The 16,556-nt window shown below is 42.3% G+C and overlaps 1 protein-coding gene across 1 annotated transcript in view; it reads left to right on the top strand.

Moving 5' to 3' along the window:
• Window positions 1-16,556, top strand: part of ADCY2 (adenylate cyclase 2) — an 812,163-nt gene that overhangs the window by 718,019 nt on the left and 77,588 nt on the right. Inside the window, exon 18 of the mRNA XM_030205406.1 lies at window positions 12,505-12,689. Within this exon, the coding sequence (XP_030061266.1) occupies window positions 12,505-12,689 (185 nt within the window). The remainder of the gene's footprint in view (window positions 1-12,504; window positions 12,690-16,556) is intronic.

Raw genomic sequence — 16,556 nt, 5'->3', positions numbered from 1 at the left:
TGCAGCCAACACCTGATGCACACCAGCAAGAAGGGGTTGGACTTCCAGATTGCCTTCTAGGGCACTCTGTGTCTTGAGTGATGCTGAAGATTCTGTGAGATAGGAGGGGGATGAACAAGTTTTATTCCATTTTACTGCAAATATCCATTACCTAAATGTGTTACTATCTATTTTACAATTTTCAGCCTACTGGGTCTTCATTGCTGCGTACCTTACAAATTTACCATCTTGAACAGAAGGAATCAGTTGCCACCGACAGTCGCACATGTATTGATGTCATCTGACTGCCGTTAAAAGTATGCCTGTTCTTGAGGCGTTGCACTGAAGGGGCAGGTGACACACCTATGTAAGCGCCTTTGTGTGCAACCTAGTGCGCAACTCTACCTATATTTTTTAAAGTAATGATTTGATCAATTTTACTGTTTTATTAGTTATTTAAAGGGTAGAATTCTGTTTTTTTTGTTGGTATCTAAAGGTAAGATTAGGGGATAACATATACTGGTTTCCAATATATATTCTACATATACTGATTTCTGCAGGATGTGGGTAGTCTGGATTCAAACAGGGTTTTATAAATGAGAATAATCCATTCTATACCTTAAACTTGTATGAGGTTCAACAATTTAGAGAGTATGGTTACCCTATCCAATCTGATAAATTGTTCTACTGTCTCCCAATTGGTTATCCCTAACATTATAGGTTGTAGAAAATCAAAGAGATTTAACATTTCTGTCTCTGATAAAATATGTCATCCAAATGTATGTCAATTATGAACAAATTGTGCAGGGAATACATTCTGTACTCCCATTTCTTGCTATTATGCTAATAATAGATCAGTTAATAATAAGAGAATAGTGATTCGAAATTTTCTAGAGGAGGATCAGCCCGGATTTCTGTTTACTGTGGAAACCTGGCTAAAGGATGCTGCTGATGCTAAATTTAGGGAATTAAGTCTTCTAGGCTATAATATATTACATCAGCCTACAACAGGTAAATGGGGGGGGGGGGGGGGTAGCTATTATATATATATAAGGATTTCTTTAAGCCTGGATTGAATAAATTCATTCAGCTTGGCCTCCCTGGAAATAATTAACTGAGAAATTAGGGATGAGTCATTTTCAGGCTCCTTGTGTTGTATATTATTCTATTGTTCACCAGGAAAATGGGAGGAGGCAAAACCTTTGTTTTATGATTTTATAGCTAATAATTTACTGTCTTGCAATTATACTCTACTAACAGGAGACATTAGCTTACATCTAGAAAATATCTCCAATCCTTTTGTTATAGAACTTTAATTTTTTTTTTTTTAGAAATGTTAGGACCATTGGCTGCAATGAGAAAGGACACTAATTGTGGATATGATTAGTTTATTTCAGGGGCAGACTGAGCAACCGGGCGGTGCCAGAGGGCCCAGAGAGTCTGGGGGCCCAGTGCCTCTCTCCCCTCCTGCAAAATACAGCCACTAAGCCCACTTTGAAGGGCCCTTGTGGTCTAGTGGCCTCTTTGCGGGAAGAAAAGTACTCCACTCTTTCCTGCCCGCTGCGCTGCTCTGTCCGGCACCGCCATATCTTCAAAGTGTCTTCCGAGACTGCCAAGACCCATGAGACTCTCACAGAAAGTCTCAGCAGCCATTAAGAAGCAGTGGTGCCGGGTAGAGCAGCGGTGACAGGCAGGAAAGAGTAGGGTAGGGTTCTTTTCTGCCCCCCGAAGAAGCCACTAGATCACCAGGGCTCTACAGGCCCGGAGGGACTGTAGTGTGCTGGGTGGGTGCTGGAAACAAAGACGGGGTGGCAGCGGGGTCCCAAAAACATCCTCTGCCTGGGGGCCCAGATCACTGTCATTCCACCCTTAGTCTATCTAATCATTTATCTGATCAAATTGATTTACAGGTTAACCCCTGGCTTCTAGTCATTTGCTATCAGATTTTACTATTTTTTGACAGGAGGCAGCTTAATCAGAAAGGATGGATGTAAACTAGAGTTTTATTCTATAGGAACTGCAGATCAGGCAGAATTTTGAGAAAAAGTAGGTATAGCACAAGCGGGGGGGGGGGGGGCATTAGCAGGAAATTTGATTCAGGATTGGAATGCCATCTCAGAAACCATTCTTGAGGATACTGCTCCTTTGACGAGGAAAGTGAAAATTAAAAGAGAATCCACTAAATGGTATTCAGCAGATCTGTTAAAATTAAAACATGCCTGCAGAAAATTGGAGAGACAATGGAGGAAGATCAAATCTAAAGAGATTAAACAAAATTGGAGGAAGCAATTAATAAATATAAATTTGATGCTGCTCAGGGGGTAAGCAAACATGTGGACAATGGGGAGCCGGTTGATATTGTATATCTGGATTTTCAGAAGGCGTTTGACAAAGTGCCGCACGAAAGACTCCTGAAGAAATTGCAGAGTCATGGAATCGGAGGTAGGGTATTATTATGGATTAAGAACTGGTTGAAAGATAGGAAGCAGAGAGTAGGATTGCGTGGCCAGTATTCTCAGTGGAGGAGGGTAGTTAGTGGGGTCCCGCAGGGGTCTGTGCTGGGTCCGTTGCTTTTTAATGTATTTATAAATGACCTAGAGATGGGAATAACTAGTGAGGTAATTAAATTCGCCGATGACACAAAATTATTCAGGGTCGTCAAGTCGCAGGAGGAATGTGAACGATTACAGGAGGACCTTGCGAGACTGGGAGAATGGGCGTGCAAGTGGCAGATGAAGTTCAATGTTGACAAGTGCAAAGTGATGCATGTGGGTAAGAGGAACCCGAATTATAGCTACGTCTTGCAAGGTTCCGCGTTAGGAGTTACGGATCAAGAAAGGGATCTGGGTGTCGTCGTCGATGATACGCTGAAACCTTCTGCTCAGTGTGCTGCTGCGGCTAGGAAAGCGAATAGAATGTTGGGTGTTATTAAGAAGGGTATGGAGTCCAGGTGTGCGGATGTTATAATGCCGTTGTATCGCTCCATGGTGCGACCGCACCTGGAGTATTGTGTACAGTACTGGTCTCCGTATCTCAAAAAAGATATAGTAGAATTGGAAAAGGTACAGCGAAGGGCGACGAAAATGATAGTGGGGATGGGACGACTTTCCTATGAAGAGAGGCTGAGAAGGCTAGGGCTTTTCAGCTTGGAGAAGAGACGGCTGAGGGGAGATATGATAGAAGTGTATAAAATAATGAGTGGAATGGATCGGGTGGATGTGAAGCGACTGTTCACGCTATCCAAAAATACTAGGACTAGAGGGCATGAGTTGAAGCTACAGTGTGGTAAATTTAAAACGAATCGGAGAAAATTTTTCTTCACCCAACGTGTAATTAGACTCTGGAATTCGTTGCCGGAGAACGTGGTACGGGCGGTTAGCTTGACGGAGTTTAAAAAGGGGTTAGATAGATTCCTAAAGGACAAGTCCATAGACCGCTATTAAATGGACTGGAAAAATTCCTCATTTTTAGGTATAACTTGTCTGGAATGTTTTTACGTTTGGGGAGCGTGCCAGGTGCCCTTGACCTGGATTGGCCACTGTCGGTGACAGGATGCTGGGCTAGATGGACCTTTGGTCTTTCCCAGTATGGCACTACTTATGTACTTATGTACTTATGTAAGAAACAATATTATTCCATTCCAATTAATAAACATTTTTTGGATAATAGGAAACTTTTTTCCTTGATGAATCATTAACTAAGGTTGATGATTTAACCATAGATCAGAGAAGATTGTTTCCCATATTCAAAAGAATTGGCAGCTTTTTAGTCTTAAGGTTGAAAATCTCAGGAGAGCTGTGTATACTACAACTGTTTCTGGGAGTTTAACTGTCATTTTAATGGCAGCAGTTCCAACTGATATGATTTGGTCTCATTTTGAATTGGTCACAAAGGATGAGTTTAGATTATTATTGAAAAATATGCTACTTCTCAGTTTTTCTGGATATTTTTTCTTTTTATCTGATGAAAAATAGTCCTGATTTTTTTTTTTATAGAAGCCTTGACTGATTAGTTAAGGGGCCCTTTTACTAAGCCGTGTAAGCATCTACATGCGTTCAATGCGTGCCAAAATGGAGTTACCGCCCGGCTACCATGTGGCTCTTGCAGTAATTTCTTTTTTGGCGCGTGTCTGATACTTGCATCTGCAAAAAAATGTTATTTTCGGACGCGCGTATTGGACGTGCGCCAAGAGACATTTGATGCGCTTAGGTCATTACCACTAGGTCAATGGCTGTCGGTAAGATATGAGACCCAAAATGGACATGCGGCAATTTTGATTTTGCCGCACGTCCAAATAAACTGGATGGGCTGAAGATAGGACCCGAAGTGGTGAACTGGATTAGGAACTGGTTGACGGACAGAAGCCAAAGGGTGGTGGTGAATGGAATTCGCTCAGAGGAGGGAAAGGTGAGTAGTGGTGTGCCTCAGGGATCGGTGCTGGGACCGATTCTGTTCAATATATTTGTGAGTGACATTGCCGAAGGGTTAGAAGGTAAAGTTTGCCTATTTCCAGATGATACTAAGATCTGTAACAGAGTGGACACCCGGGAGGGAGTGGAAAACATGAAAAAGGATCTGAGGAAGCTAGAAGAATGGTCTAAGGTTTGGCAATTAAAATTCAATGCGAAGAAATGCAAAATGATGCACTTAGGGTATAGAAATCCTCGGGAGATGTATGTGTTAGGCGGGGAGAATCTGATAGGTACGGACGGGGAGAGGGATCTTGGGGTGATAGTATCTGAGGATCTGAAGGCGACGAAACAGTGTGACAAGGCGGTGGCCATAGCTAGAAGGTTGTTAGGCTGTATAGAGAGAGGTGTGACCAGCAGAAGAAAGGAGGTGTTGATGCCCCTGTATAAGTCGTTGGTGAGGCCCCACCTAGAGTATTGTGTTCAGTTTTGGAGGCCGTACCTTGTGAAGGATGTAAAAAAGAATTGAAGCGGTGCAAAGAAAAGCTACGAAAATGGTAAGGGATTTGCATTACAAGACGTATGAGGAGAGACTTGATGACCTGAACATGTATACTGTGGAAGAAAGGAGAAACAGAGGTGATATGATACAGACGTTCAAATATTTGAAAAGTATTAATCCGCAAATGAACCTTTTCCGGAGGTGCGAAGGCGGTAGAATGAGAGGACATGAAATGAGATTGAAGGGGGGCAGACTCAAGAAAAATGTCAGGAAGTATTTTTTCACGGAGAGAGTAGTGGATGCTTGGAATGCCCTCCCACGGGAGGTGGTGGAAATGAAAACGGTAACAGAATTCAAACACGCATGGGATAAACATAAAGGAATCCTATTCAGAAGGAATGGATCCTAAGGAGCTTAGCCGAGATTGGGTGGCAGAGCCGGTGGCGGGAGGCGGGGATAGTGCTGGGCAGACTTATACGGTCTGTGCCAGAGCCGGTGGTGGGAGGCGGGGCTGGTGGTTGGAAGGCAGGGATAGTGCTGGGCAGACTTATACGGTCTGTGCACTGAAGAGGACAGGTACAAATCAAAGTAGGGTATACACAAAAAGTAGCACATATGAGTTTATCTTGTTGGGCAGACTGAATGGACCATGCAGGTCTTTTTCTGCCGTCATTTACTATGTTACTATGTCCATTTTCAGCAAAAATTTTAAAAAGGCCTTTTTTTACAGGCGCACTGAAAAATGGATCGGCGCACGCCCTAAACCTGCGCCTACACTAGCGCAAGCCATTTTCAGCACACCTTAGTAAAAGGACCCCTAAATTAATTATTTTGCTCTGGTAATTTTCCATCTTTTCTGGGTAATATGGTATTGACCCCAATTATGAATAACAAATCTTTAAATTCTCTTGAAATTACTAACTATAGACCAGTGGCATCAATCCCACTGTTAGTTAAGATTATGGAAGGTTGGGTTTCATCACACTTGACAAATTATTTGGAGAAATTTGATATTTTACATCCTATTCAATCTGGATTTAGAAAGGGATTTAGCACAGATAGTTGCAGGCTCACTGATAAAATATGCTAAATCTTTACTGAGTCACAGACACAAAGCTATTTTGATCCAATTTGATTTGGCACATGCATTTAACCTTGTGGATCACGGGGTTTTGATTCATATTTTAAATGACATCGGAATTATAGGTCCTGTGTTTGACTGGCTTGAGGGGTTTCTGACCGAAAGAATTTATAGGGTTAAAGTATGCTTTCAGATAATTGGAGAGCAGATTGTGTGTCCCACAGGGACCTCCACTCTCCCCAATTTTGTTTAGTTTTCTGTTGCAGTCTTTAGTAGCTGAGTTAAATAAGTTAGAGATGGCATTTTGGTTGTTCTTCCTTTACCATCAACTGATGCTTCTGATTTTTCAGGGATAAAACTGTCAATTGAGAGAGTTGGGTTGGTTCCCATAAACTAAACTGAAACTTAATAAAGATCAAACAAAATTCCTGTGGATAGGGTCATCTATAGAATCATTGACAAATTATAAATTTGTCATTGATAACATAAATTATAATCTTGAGACATCTGTTCAAATTCTGGGTATCCAGGTGAATAGTGTGTTTACCAAGGAAAATCAAGTCAACTTACTGATTAGAAATTCCTTTTTAATATTGCAGAAATTAGAGCATATTAGGAAATGGTTTGAGCCCTCTAGTTTTTGTCCTTTAGTGCAAGTACTGATTTTAGCAAGGTTAGATTATTGAAATGTAGCTTATTTGGACTGTACCGCCCCTCACTTGAAAAAACTGCAAACTGTAGTTTGTTTGAATTACGCAGTATCAAAATTTGAGAATGTAACTTCTCTTTTTTGTGAATGTCATTGGCTGCCAATTGTAACCCGAATACAGTTCAGATTAGCTACATTGATTCACAAGGTTTTATATGGGAATGTTCTGCAATATTTTATGCCATATTTTCAACTTGCTCATACTTCAAAAGCCTATTCATTGCATAAGCTATGTATTTTACAATTTCCAAGTGTTAAAGCATTTTAAACAGTTATCATCTCTAGCCTATCAAGCACATTTCATTTGGAATGCAGTACCTCAAGCTATAAGATCAATCAGTGATTATATAATGTTCAGAAAAATATTGAAGACGTATTTATTCAATAAGTTTTTGTTGGACAAACATTGACTGCTCATTTGGGTTATATTATTTTTGGATAATTGTGTATTTTTAGAGTTTGTATGGAAGTTCTTGTAATTTTTCTAGGGATGCCTAGTAATAGATTGTGATCTGCTACGAACCAAGCAATCACAGAATATAAACTTTTTAATGTAGTGTAAGCTGTGCAATACATCCCGTAGCAACGGTTTCATGATCTTCCTGTACAGGGGCCAGACCAACTGATGTTGTATCCTCCAGTTCCATGGGGTTAGTAGATGCTAATTGGGCCAGGGCTGTGTGCATTATGGGATGATGCATCCTGCTGCAGGGGCATGCTGCCTATGAGTGACACTTGTGGTGGTATATGAGGGGTTTAGGCAGTGCTTTTTTTGTAGAAAAAAAGGTGCCGGTACTCATTATGGGCGGGGTCACCACATATGGCTCCACCCCTATGATAGCCACACCCACATTAACCACACCCCCTATACCAGCCATGGCGCATATAAACAGACATCATTGAAAATATTACAGTACTATAGGAGAAAAAAATAACGTGATTTGCTAAGTAGTAGTAGTAGTAGTATACCCAGTGCAAAATAAGACAGCCAATGCAAATTCTCAAATTGGACATATTACAAACACTAAAATGAAAATAAAATGATTTTTTTCTACCTTTGTTGTCTGGTGACTGTTTTTCTTTCCATATTGGTCCCAGTCTGTGATTCTCCTTTCCTTTGTTTTCGCTTAACTCTTCTGTGCCATTTGTCATTTTTTGTTTCCTTTTTCTTTGCTTTCTTCAATATTTTTCAGGCTCTCTCTCTGTCCAGATTTAATTCATTCTTTCTATCCATTCTTTAATTTCCTTCATCTACCTGTGGCTTTTCATCTTTTCCTCACCCTTGTTCTCCCCATGCCCCTTCCTCTTATTCTCCAGTCTTTCTCTATTCCCCTTTTCCATCCAGCAGCTCTGCTTTCTCTCCCCATCCTTCCAGTGTCTCCCCTATTTCTTTCTGCATTCTTCCATCCAGCGTCTTCCCTATTTCTCTCCCTATCCTTCCGTTTTCCCTCTCTCTCTCTCCCCATCCTTCCATCTGTTTTTCCCCCTCTCTCTCCATCCTTCCATCTGTTTTCCCTCTCTCTTTCCCCATCCTTCCATCTGTTTTTCCCCCTCTCCCCAATCCTTCCATCTGTTTTTCCCCTCTCCCCAATCCTTCCATCTGTTTTTCCCTCTCTCTCCCCATCCTTCCATCTGTTTTTCCCTCTCTCTCCCCATCCTTCCATCTGTTTTTCCCTCTCTCTCCCCAATCCTTCCCTCTGTTGTTTTCCCTCTTTCTCTCTCTCCCCAATCCTTCCCTCTGTTGTTTTCCCTCTTTCTCTCTCTCCCCATCCTTCCATCTGTTTTCCCCTCTCTCCCTAATCCTTCCATCTGTTTTTCCCCTCTCTCCCCAATCCTTCCATCTGTTTTTCCCTCTCTCTCCCCATCCTTCCATCTGTTTTTCCCTCTCTCTCCCCATCCTTCCATCTGTTTTCCCTCTCTCTCCCCAATCCTTCCCTCTGTTGTTTTCCCTCTTTCTCTCTCTCCCCAATCCTTCCCTCTGTTGTTTTCCCTCTTTCTCTCTCTCCCCAATCCTTCCCTCTGTTGTTTTCCCTCTTTCTCTCTCTCCCCAATCCTTCCCTCTGTTGTTTTCCCTCTCTCTCTCTCTCTCCCCAATCCTTCCCTCTGTTGTTTTCCCTCTCTCTCTCCCCAATCCTTCCCTCTGTTGTTTTCCCTCTTTCTCTCTCTCTCCCCAATCCTTCCCTCTGTTGTTTTCCCTCTTTCTCTCTCTCCCCAATCCTTCCCTCTGTTGTTTTCCCTCTCTCTCTCCCCAATCCTTCCCTCTGTTGTTTTCCCTCTCTCTCTCCCCAATCCTTCCCTCTGTTGTTTTCCCTCTTTCTCTCTCTCTCTCCCCAATCCTTCCCTCTGTTGTTTTCCCTCTTTCTCTCTCTCCCCAATCCTTCCCTCTGTTGGTTTCCCTCTTTCTCTCTCTCCCCAATCCTTCCCTCTGTTGGTTTCCCTCTCCCTGCCAAGTTTCCCGCGAACGGCGCGAAGTCGCGACACACGCGGCACCAGCCCCTATTTCCGGCCGCTGCTGCTTCTCCTGTTGAGCAGCAGCGGCTGCTACACAAAGAAAAAGAAGATTTTTTTAAAAAAATTGAAACCTGGCTGAAACGCGGCACCCCGGCACTGTAGACAGCCATTAGGCATTGGCTGTTGCCCCGTAGCCGCTCCTCTTGCTTCTATGTCACTGCCTCTGGAGGAAGACCCTGGAGGAGCGCAGTGACGTAGAGGCAAGAGGAGGAGCGGCTGCGGGGCAACAGCCAATGCCTAATGGCTGTCTACAGTGCTGGGGTGCCGCGTTTCAGCCAGGTTTGAAGTTTTTTAAAAATCTTTTTCTTTGTGTAGCGGCCGCTGCTGCTCAACAGGAGAAGCAGCAGCGGCCGGAAATGGGGGCTGGCACTGCGTCCGTCACGGGGCGGGGGGAGCAAAAAAAAAAGGTGCTGGTACGCCGTACCGTTGCGTACTGGCACAAAAAAAGCACTGGGTTTAGGTTGATGTTTCAAGCAATGCGTGAGACACCCCCCCCCCCCAAAAAAAAAAAAAAACTGTCATGTGCTGTCATAACACTGTAGTTATTGGGGTTTGGGGGGGATGATGGGAATGTAACAGATGACCTGTACATTGTGAGCAGGCCAGCCAGAGCTGTTCCAAGTAGATGCCATTGTCAGGTGTGCATGGTATTGTGGTGGCAATAGGTGTATCAGTGCACATGGCAACTGCATTGTGCTGCATATATGCAGTGTGATTGTTAACATCTTGCTAGCTTTGTGGCTTTGCAGGGTATAGTGATGGTTGTGGAGGCTTGTTAGCAATGTGGGTCCTAACCTTGCCAGACCCTTCTTGTTGATGCTTGGAAGATCTGCCACCTGCCCTCACTAAAAAGGCATGCTTCATTCTATAGCATATGGAATGACAAGAGATCACTTTCCTTCTCTGAGAAATTGCACGCCCTCCAGGCCTCCATTTTGCATGTGCATGTTTTAGGTCCCAGTAATGGGCATTGTATATATTGTGGGACCTGGCTCACATGTATATGGCTCTGGCCACTATTTTTGTGCTGTGTGGATCTCGACGTTTACAGTTCCTACCGGAGACTGGTGGATGACACTGTATGGATAACATTGTACACCTAGCACTGCACGTGTATTGCCCCTACACAGCCAGTTTCCACAGCTGGGAGGCCATGCGGCCACTAAATAATGCATGTTTGTGTTTGCCTATATGGACCTGGTTTCTGCATATTTGACACCCTTTCGCACTCTTCTGGATTTGTGTGTGTACTGTGGCAGTATTTAGTGAGATAATATATATTTATTCCACTTTTCAGACACCAATTTTACTAGACACATACAAGAACTGCCCTGGTTTTATGTAAGATGTCACGTTCTGCACATTTTCACAAACACGTCAATGGGCGAGACTCGTCCATTGCTGTCAGAAGTCGTCCACTTTGTTTATGATCACACAAATCAGCCCTTCCCAGTTCATAGTCTGTACATTTTTGGGTCCAGCAATGCACAGTACTCACATCAGTACAGTCATCACCATAAACAACCTGCATGTCATGCTTTAATTTCAATTGGAGAGGTTCTTTCAACAACCAGAAATTCCATCATGACACAGTGCTTAAATCACACCAATGCTTCCATTTCAGCAAAGCAGACTCTTCACATAGACACTTCTTGCCAACTGAGATGAAGGAATAGATTTCAAAGAACAAGTGAATACGTATAGCACATCAATTGATAAATTATGGAAACAGAGGCATTACTTTTCATTTAACCTTCATAAACTTGTTTAATCTCAGCTCTAACATGATCAATCAGCATACCATATTCTTCTCAAAATATGCCAAGAACATGGAGTTGCTCATACTGTCCTGACATGAGGAAGGATGTTTTGGCCTCCAAAAACAGTCAAAAATGTATTAGCCCAATAATGAAGTATCATATTATTAACCTGCAGTTTTTAGCATGAAGCCTTAGCTGCCACACTTTTAAACTCAAGCTTCATTAGATCCCTCCTTTGTATTTTCTACACCTTCCAGGGTATCTACTATGTTGCATATTTTGGTATGTTCCACAAAAAGGCAAGCCTTCCACAATCTCACTCACAGAAAATGTTCAAAGGTACTAGATCAAGAACCAATTTCAGTGGCATACCACTGGTAATATCCCTTTCCTCTGAGTGAGCTTCATTTACCACTACACTCTGTCACTTCCCACTCAACCAGCATTTTACCCAGTTGGTCATCCTAGAGCCCATGCTCATTTTATTTATGTCTCCTATGTAAAACCATGATAACAGCCTTACTAAAATCCAAATAAACTATATACTACTACTACTACTACTTAACATTTCTAGAGTGCTACTAGGGTTACGCAGCGCTATACAATTTAACAAATAAACCATATCTAGCAATTAGCACTCTCCCTAGTCAAAGAAATAAATCTGATTTATCTGATGACCTATCTCTGGTGAAACTAAGCTCTTCTACAAACAGTCCAGTTCTATTCCAGCGCTGTACATTTGAGCATGAAGACTTCACCGGAGTCTGCAAACGCTTCTCCGGTATTATGTAAGCCACATTGGGCCTACAAATATGAGGGAAAATGTGGGATACAAATGTAACAAATAAATAAAATAAAACCTTCTTCTGTGTTGAGATCCTCTCAAGGAAATTTCTAAATTGCATTTAGCTGTGTGGCACCAACACTTCCCCTGGATTTAAAGAAGGAAGGGTCTTTTAAGAAGATTAAAGTTGGTTTAAAAAGATGTGGCTTTTTAGACAACTTTTTAATATATGATCTACTATTGTAGCCGAAAAGAAATTTGAGCAAGTATGTTAAGGATGTTAGACTGATTGTGTAAAGGATGTTCCTAATATGTCACAGAATGTTTTATTTTTTTAATATAATTGGTGGAATTGTTGTGCTATTCATCCCCTCCTACTGTTTTCCATTTTGTTTGTTTTATCTCGTAAAGTTTGTGAACATTTCTTTTTATATCTTATAAACCGCTCTGATATAATTTGGGAAAGGCAGAATAACAAATACTATGAATAAAAAAATATTAGTAAAATAAATATTAGAAACTGAAAACAATCCTCATGTCTTTCACTTGTGATAAATATCTTGTAAATATAATGAAGTTAACAGGCTATCAAATTGTAGTGCATCCTATGGAAAGTCCTAACACTTTCAAAAATTGATCTAGCTCCTGAATGATGGTTTTTTTCTTTTCTTTTTTTTTTAATACAGAAAAGTAATTTTTTAAAAGTTTGGATTGCTGTGTTTTAACCAGTATCCTAAATGATTCCTTATTTGTTCTGTTTCTGGGTCAGTATTTTATATACAGCTGCATTCTGGGATTTGTTTCCTGCTCTGTTTTCCTACGGATAAACTATGAATTGAAAATGATGATAATGCTGATTGCCCTGGTGGTTTACAATGTAATCCTTCTACACACCCATGCTTCCATGCTTGAGGCTTACAGTAGGTATCTGTATGCAACGATTCCCCTGAAAAGGTATGCTTTCTATTCCTTTTCATAAAATGCACACTTTTGCTGGTATAATAATATTGATTTCAATGATGATAAAAATAATTATTATGTGAATATATCAGCCAGCCTCAGGTAATAACTGCTGAACCCAGTGCATCACATTAAATTTCAGTTTTGTGGGTTTCTTCCAGCATGATAACATTTTACACCTATATCATTTGTCAAGAATAGATGTATGCACTGAAAAATTGAGAAGCCCAGCTATTATTTCAAAACACACACACACACACAAATAGCAAAGAAATAGATAGCTATCACTCAGTAATGGAAGAGGGTAAACACATCAAAAGAACATCTTAAATTTTTCTATTCAGACAAGTTATGGCAAGTTTTTTTTTTTTTTTTTAATCTTTATTGAAAATTTTTATTAAGGACTCAGCAAAAGGGTGCTAAAACACTGCAAGTCACATCACATCTTTAGCCTAAAATTGCTGAAAGAGAAAAATAATCCAAAGGGGAAAAAAATATGCACGCGAAAACTCATGAAAATTGCTTGTGCAATATTTACTATAGAACTTCTTCTTTCTAGAGGTAATTTAAATATTGTCTATAAAGAAGTTTGAACACTATCAATCTCATCTTTTTATATATATAGAAAATGTATGTAATGAAATTTTACTATAAGTTTTACTTTAATGCCATGTGGAGGGAATTTCTATTTAAGGTGCAAACCCTTACACCACCTGTAGAGATGGTCTAAATTTTTACACCTAGATTGCAAAAGACCTCATGTAAATAATAAGATTTGATATTATGTTTATGTAATTATGTGCCCTACCCATGCTTTGCCCAACTGCCAAGTACCTGCTATCACATCTAGGTGCATTCTTTCAGAATACTGCTTAGCCAGAAACTGCTTATTTATACGCATCTGTGCTCACATGCCTGAGTAAATAATTAGAATCCTGGCATTTATGTACATGCTCCTTAAAATTAGGCAGCTCTTTATAGAATTCCTCCTAAGTGCTGGCTTCAGTGTGGGCTGATATCTAGACCCCAAAATGTCTGCATACTGGAGTATTTAAGTATCCTGTCAGCTATAATAAATTATGGTTTATGTTTTATTTAGATTTTTTATGCTGCCTTGACTGACATACAGGTCTATGAGGCTTACAATCAGAAAGGAACTCTCATTATACTATTAGGAGAGACAATTATTCAAGAGAACAGCAATCATTCCAAACTACAAAAAAAATATATATTGTGACCTGTGCACCACCTCTGTAGTGGTATGTGCAGTTCTGTCCGTCTTGAACATTCTAGAATGACTGGGACTCTTCGACATTTTTCTGCCATAATGGAACAAAGCAAAATGTTTAGGGCTAAAAGTTAGACATGTTTGTCTATTTATTTTATTTATTTATTTGTTGCATTTGTATCCCACATTTTCCCACCAGTTTGCAGGCTCAATGTGGCTTACATTATACCGTAATGGCGATCGCCATTTCCGGAGAGAAAGACCTGTTTCAGTCACAACTAAGTCACAAAAAGGTGTCCTAAATGACCAGATGGCACTTGAGGGATTAAGTCATGACCCCCCCCCCTTTACATCTACAGTGGTCACTGACTCTCTCCCACCCCCCTAAGCTGTGGAAGACATAGTACATACCAGCCTCTATGACAGCATCAGATGCTATGGCCAGTCCTATTAGAGCAGCAGGGCAGTCGCAAACGAATAAAGTGCTCCCTTGCTCTCATGATCATGACTTGAGATCCGAGCTACAGAGGTACTATCTATGGCAGAACTGAATAATTCATATCCCCAACTTCAATCATGGGCACATCCAAATATGTATGGAGACGCCTAAGCAACATTGGATAGGACTTATCAAAGGGCGTGGGGCCATATACTACTATGAGGTGAAATTCACCGCCCTGTATTCACAACTTTATACATAATTATCTCCCCTGCACATCATGAAAGAGTTCTTTCTAAAGAGGATGGCCACTCCCCACCCCACCCCCAATCTGTTGCTAGAAGAGGCATAAAGCACCTCTCCTACCCACTGTCTCTGGAGCTTTTGATGCTCAGCGTCTGTAAGTCTAGTTTTTTGGAGACATGCTATTTCTATCTTGTGACGACTGAGAGCTGCTAGAATTTTTACCCTCTTAATAGGGGAAGTTATACCCCCCACATTCCAGGTTCCTATCCTACAAGTGGTCACTAGCATAACAGCTGCTTTACAAGAGATTTCTTTGTAGAGGAGTAAGATAAAAGAAGGGGACCCGCATGCCAGCCTTCACAGTGGGGTCTCTCACTAGTGACTGCCCACGTATATGAAAGCAGTGTAGCAGAGCGTAGTGGGGAAATACAATACAAAAATTGATATCCTCATCCTGCACAGTACCAGAAAATCTGAAGCCAGACCAGCCCTACCAAATCCCCACTCCCCATCTCAAATTACCCACATCCTACTCACTATCTGTCCAACACAGTACCCCCTCTCCCCTCCCCCTCAACACGCCCCACCAACCCCCCCTCCCTCCACCCTATCTTCCCTACCAGAACTACCCCCAGAATTTCCACCACTGAATAGTGGTTGACAGGAACATCAGTATTGACACTGGGGATCCTGCGTCTCTCCCCCACACCCCTATCCAGATTTTAGGAGAAAACCCCCCACTTGATATGCCACAAGATAACAGAATGAATATTGCTAAATAAAATTTATACACACACTTATTAGTGAGTGGGTGATTTCAACCTGACAACGATTGAATATTAATAATATAGCAAAAGGGAAAAGGTGAAATATTTATTGAATTCCAATATTAAGGTGGGGTGTCCTCTCGCTCTGTTAGCTAGTGGACAGTGTCTCTTGCTGCCTCCCAAAAGTCAAAGGATTTCCATTGTCCTCTCACAAAGATCTTAAGTGTAGTGGGATATCAAAAGCATGAACCGAAATGTCTTCTCATGTAAGGCAGAGCACAATGGTGAATATTTCCTCCCAGTGGCGTACCAAGGGGGGGGGGGCGGTGGGGGCGGTCCGCCCCGGGTGTCAGTGGGTGGGGGGGGTGATCCGCTTCGCTCCCGCTGCTCCCACCCTACCTTAAAAAAATTTTTTTTGAAGCGTCATTGCAGGCAGCGCCTCGCATCTGCCCTGCAGAAGTAAATCTCTTCGCTTCGAAGTTCGTCGTCGTCGGGCCTCACTATGTCCCGCCCTCCTCTGAGGAAACTTCCTATTTCCGCGAGGGCGGGACATAGTGAGGTCCGACGACGACGAACTTTGAAGCGAAAGATTTACTTCTGCAGGGCAGATGCGAGGCGCTGCCTGCAACGACGCTTCAAAAAAATTTTTTTAAAGGTAGGGTGAGAGCAGGAGAGTCAGGGTCCTCAGATGGGAGAGGGGTATTGTGGGGGTTCTCACATGGGGAGGGGGTTTTCATATGGGAGAAGGGGACTGAGTGGGGAGGGGGTTCTCAGATGGGAGAGGGGTGTTGTGGGGGTTCTCACATGGGGAGGGGGTTTTCATATGGGAGAAGGGGACTGGGGTGGGGAGGGGGTTCTCAGATGGGAGAGGGGTGTTGTGGGGGTTCTTAGATGGGGAGGGGGTTTTCATATGGGAGAAGGGGACTGGGGTGGGGAGGAGGTTCTCAGATGGGAGAGAAGAGGGGTGTTCTGGGGGTTCTCAGATGGGAGAAGGGGTGGGGAGGGGTTCTCAGATGGGAGGAGGGAAGGGGTTCTCAGATGGGAGGAGGGGGCTCTCAAATGGGAGAAGGAGGCTGGAACTGGGGTCTGAGAAGGGGTCATGATGGAAAATGGGGCATGCCTGGGTCAGGTGGGAGAATGGGTCGGGCTGAAAAGGGGGGCAAGGCATGTGGATGAAGGTG

Source organism: Microcaecilia unicolor, chromosome 1 (genome assembly GCF_901765095.1).
Source record: "Microcaecilia unicolor chromosome 1, aMicUni1.1, whole genome shotgun sequence".
In the NCBI taxonomy this organism is placed as follows: domain Eukaryota; kingdom Metazoa; phylum Chordata; class Amphibia; order Gymnophiona; family Siphonopidae; genus Microcaecilia; species Microcaecilia unicolor.
The sequence above is the reverse complement of the archived record's forward strand: the minus strand, read 5'-3'. Positions and strand labels throughout refer to the sequence as shown.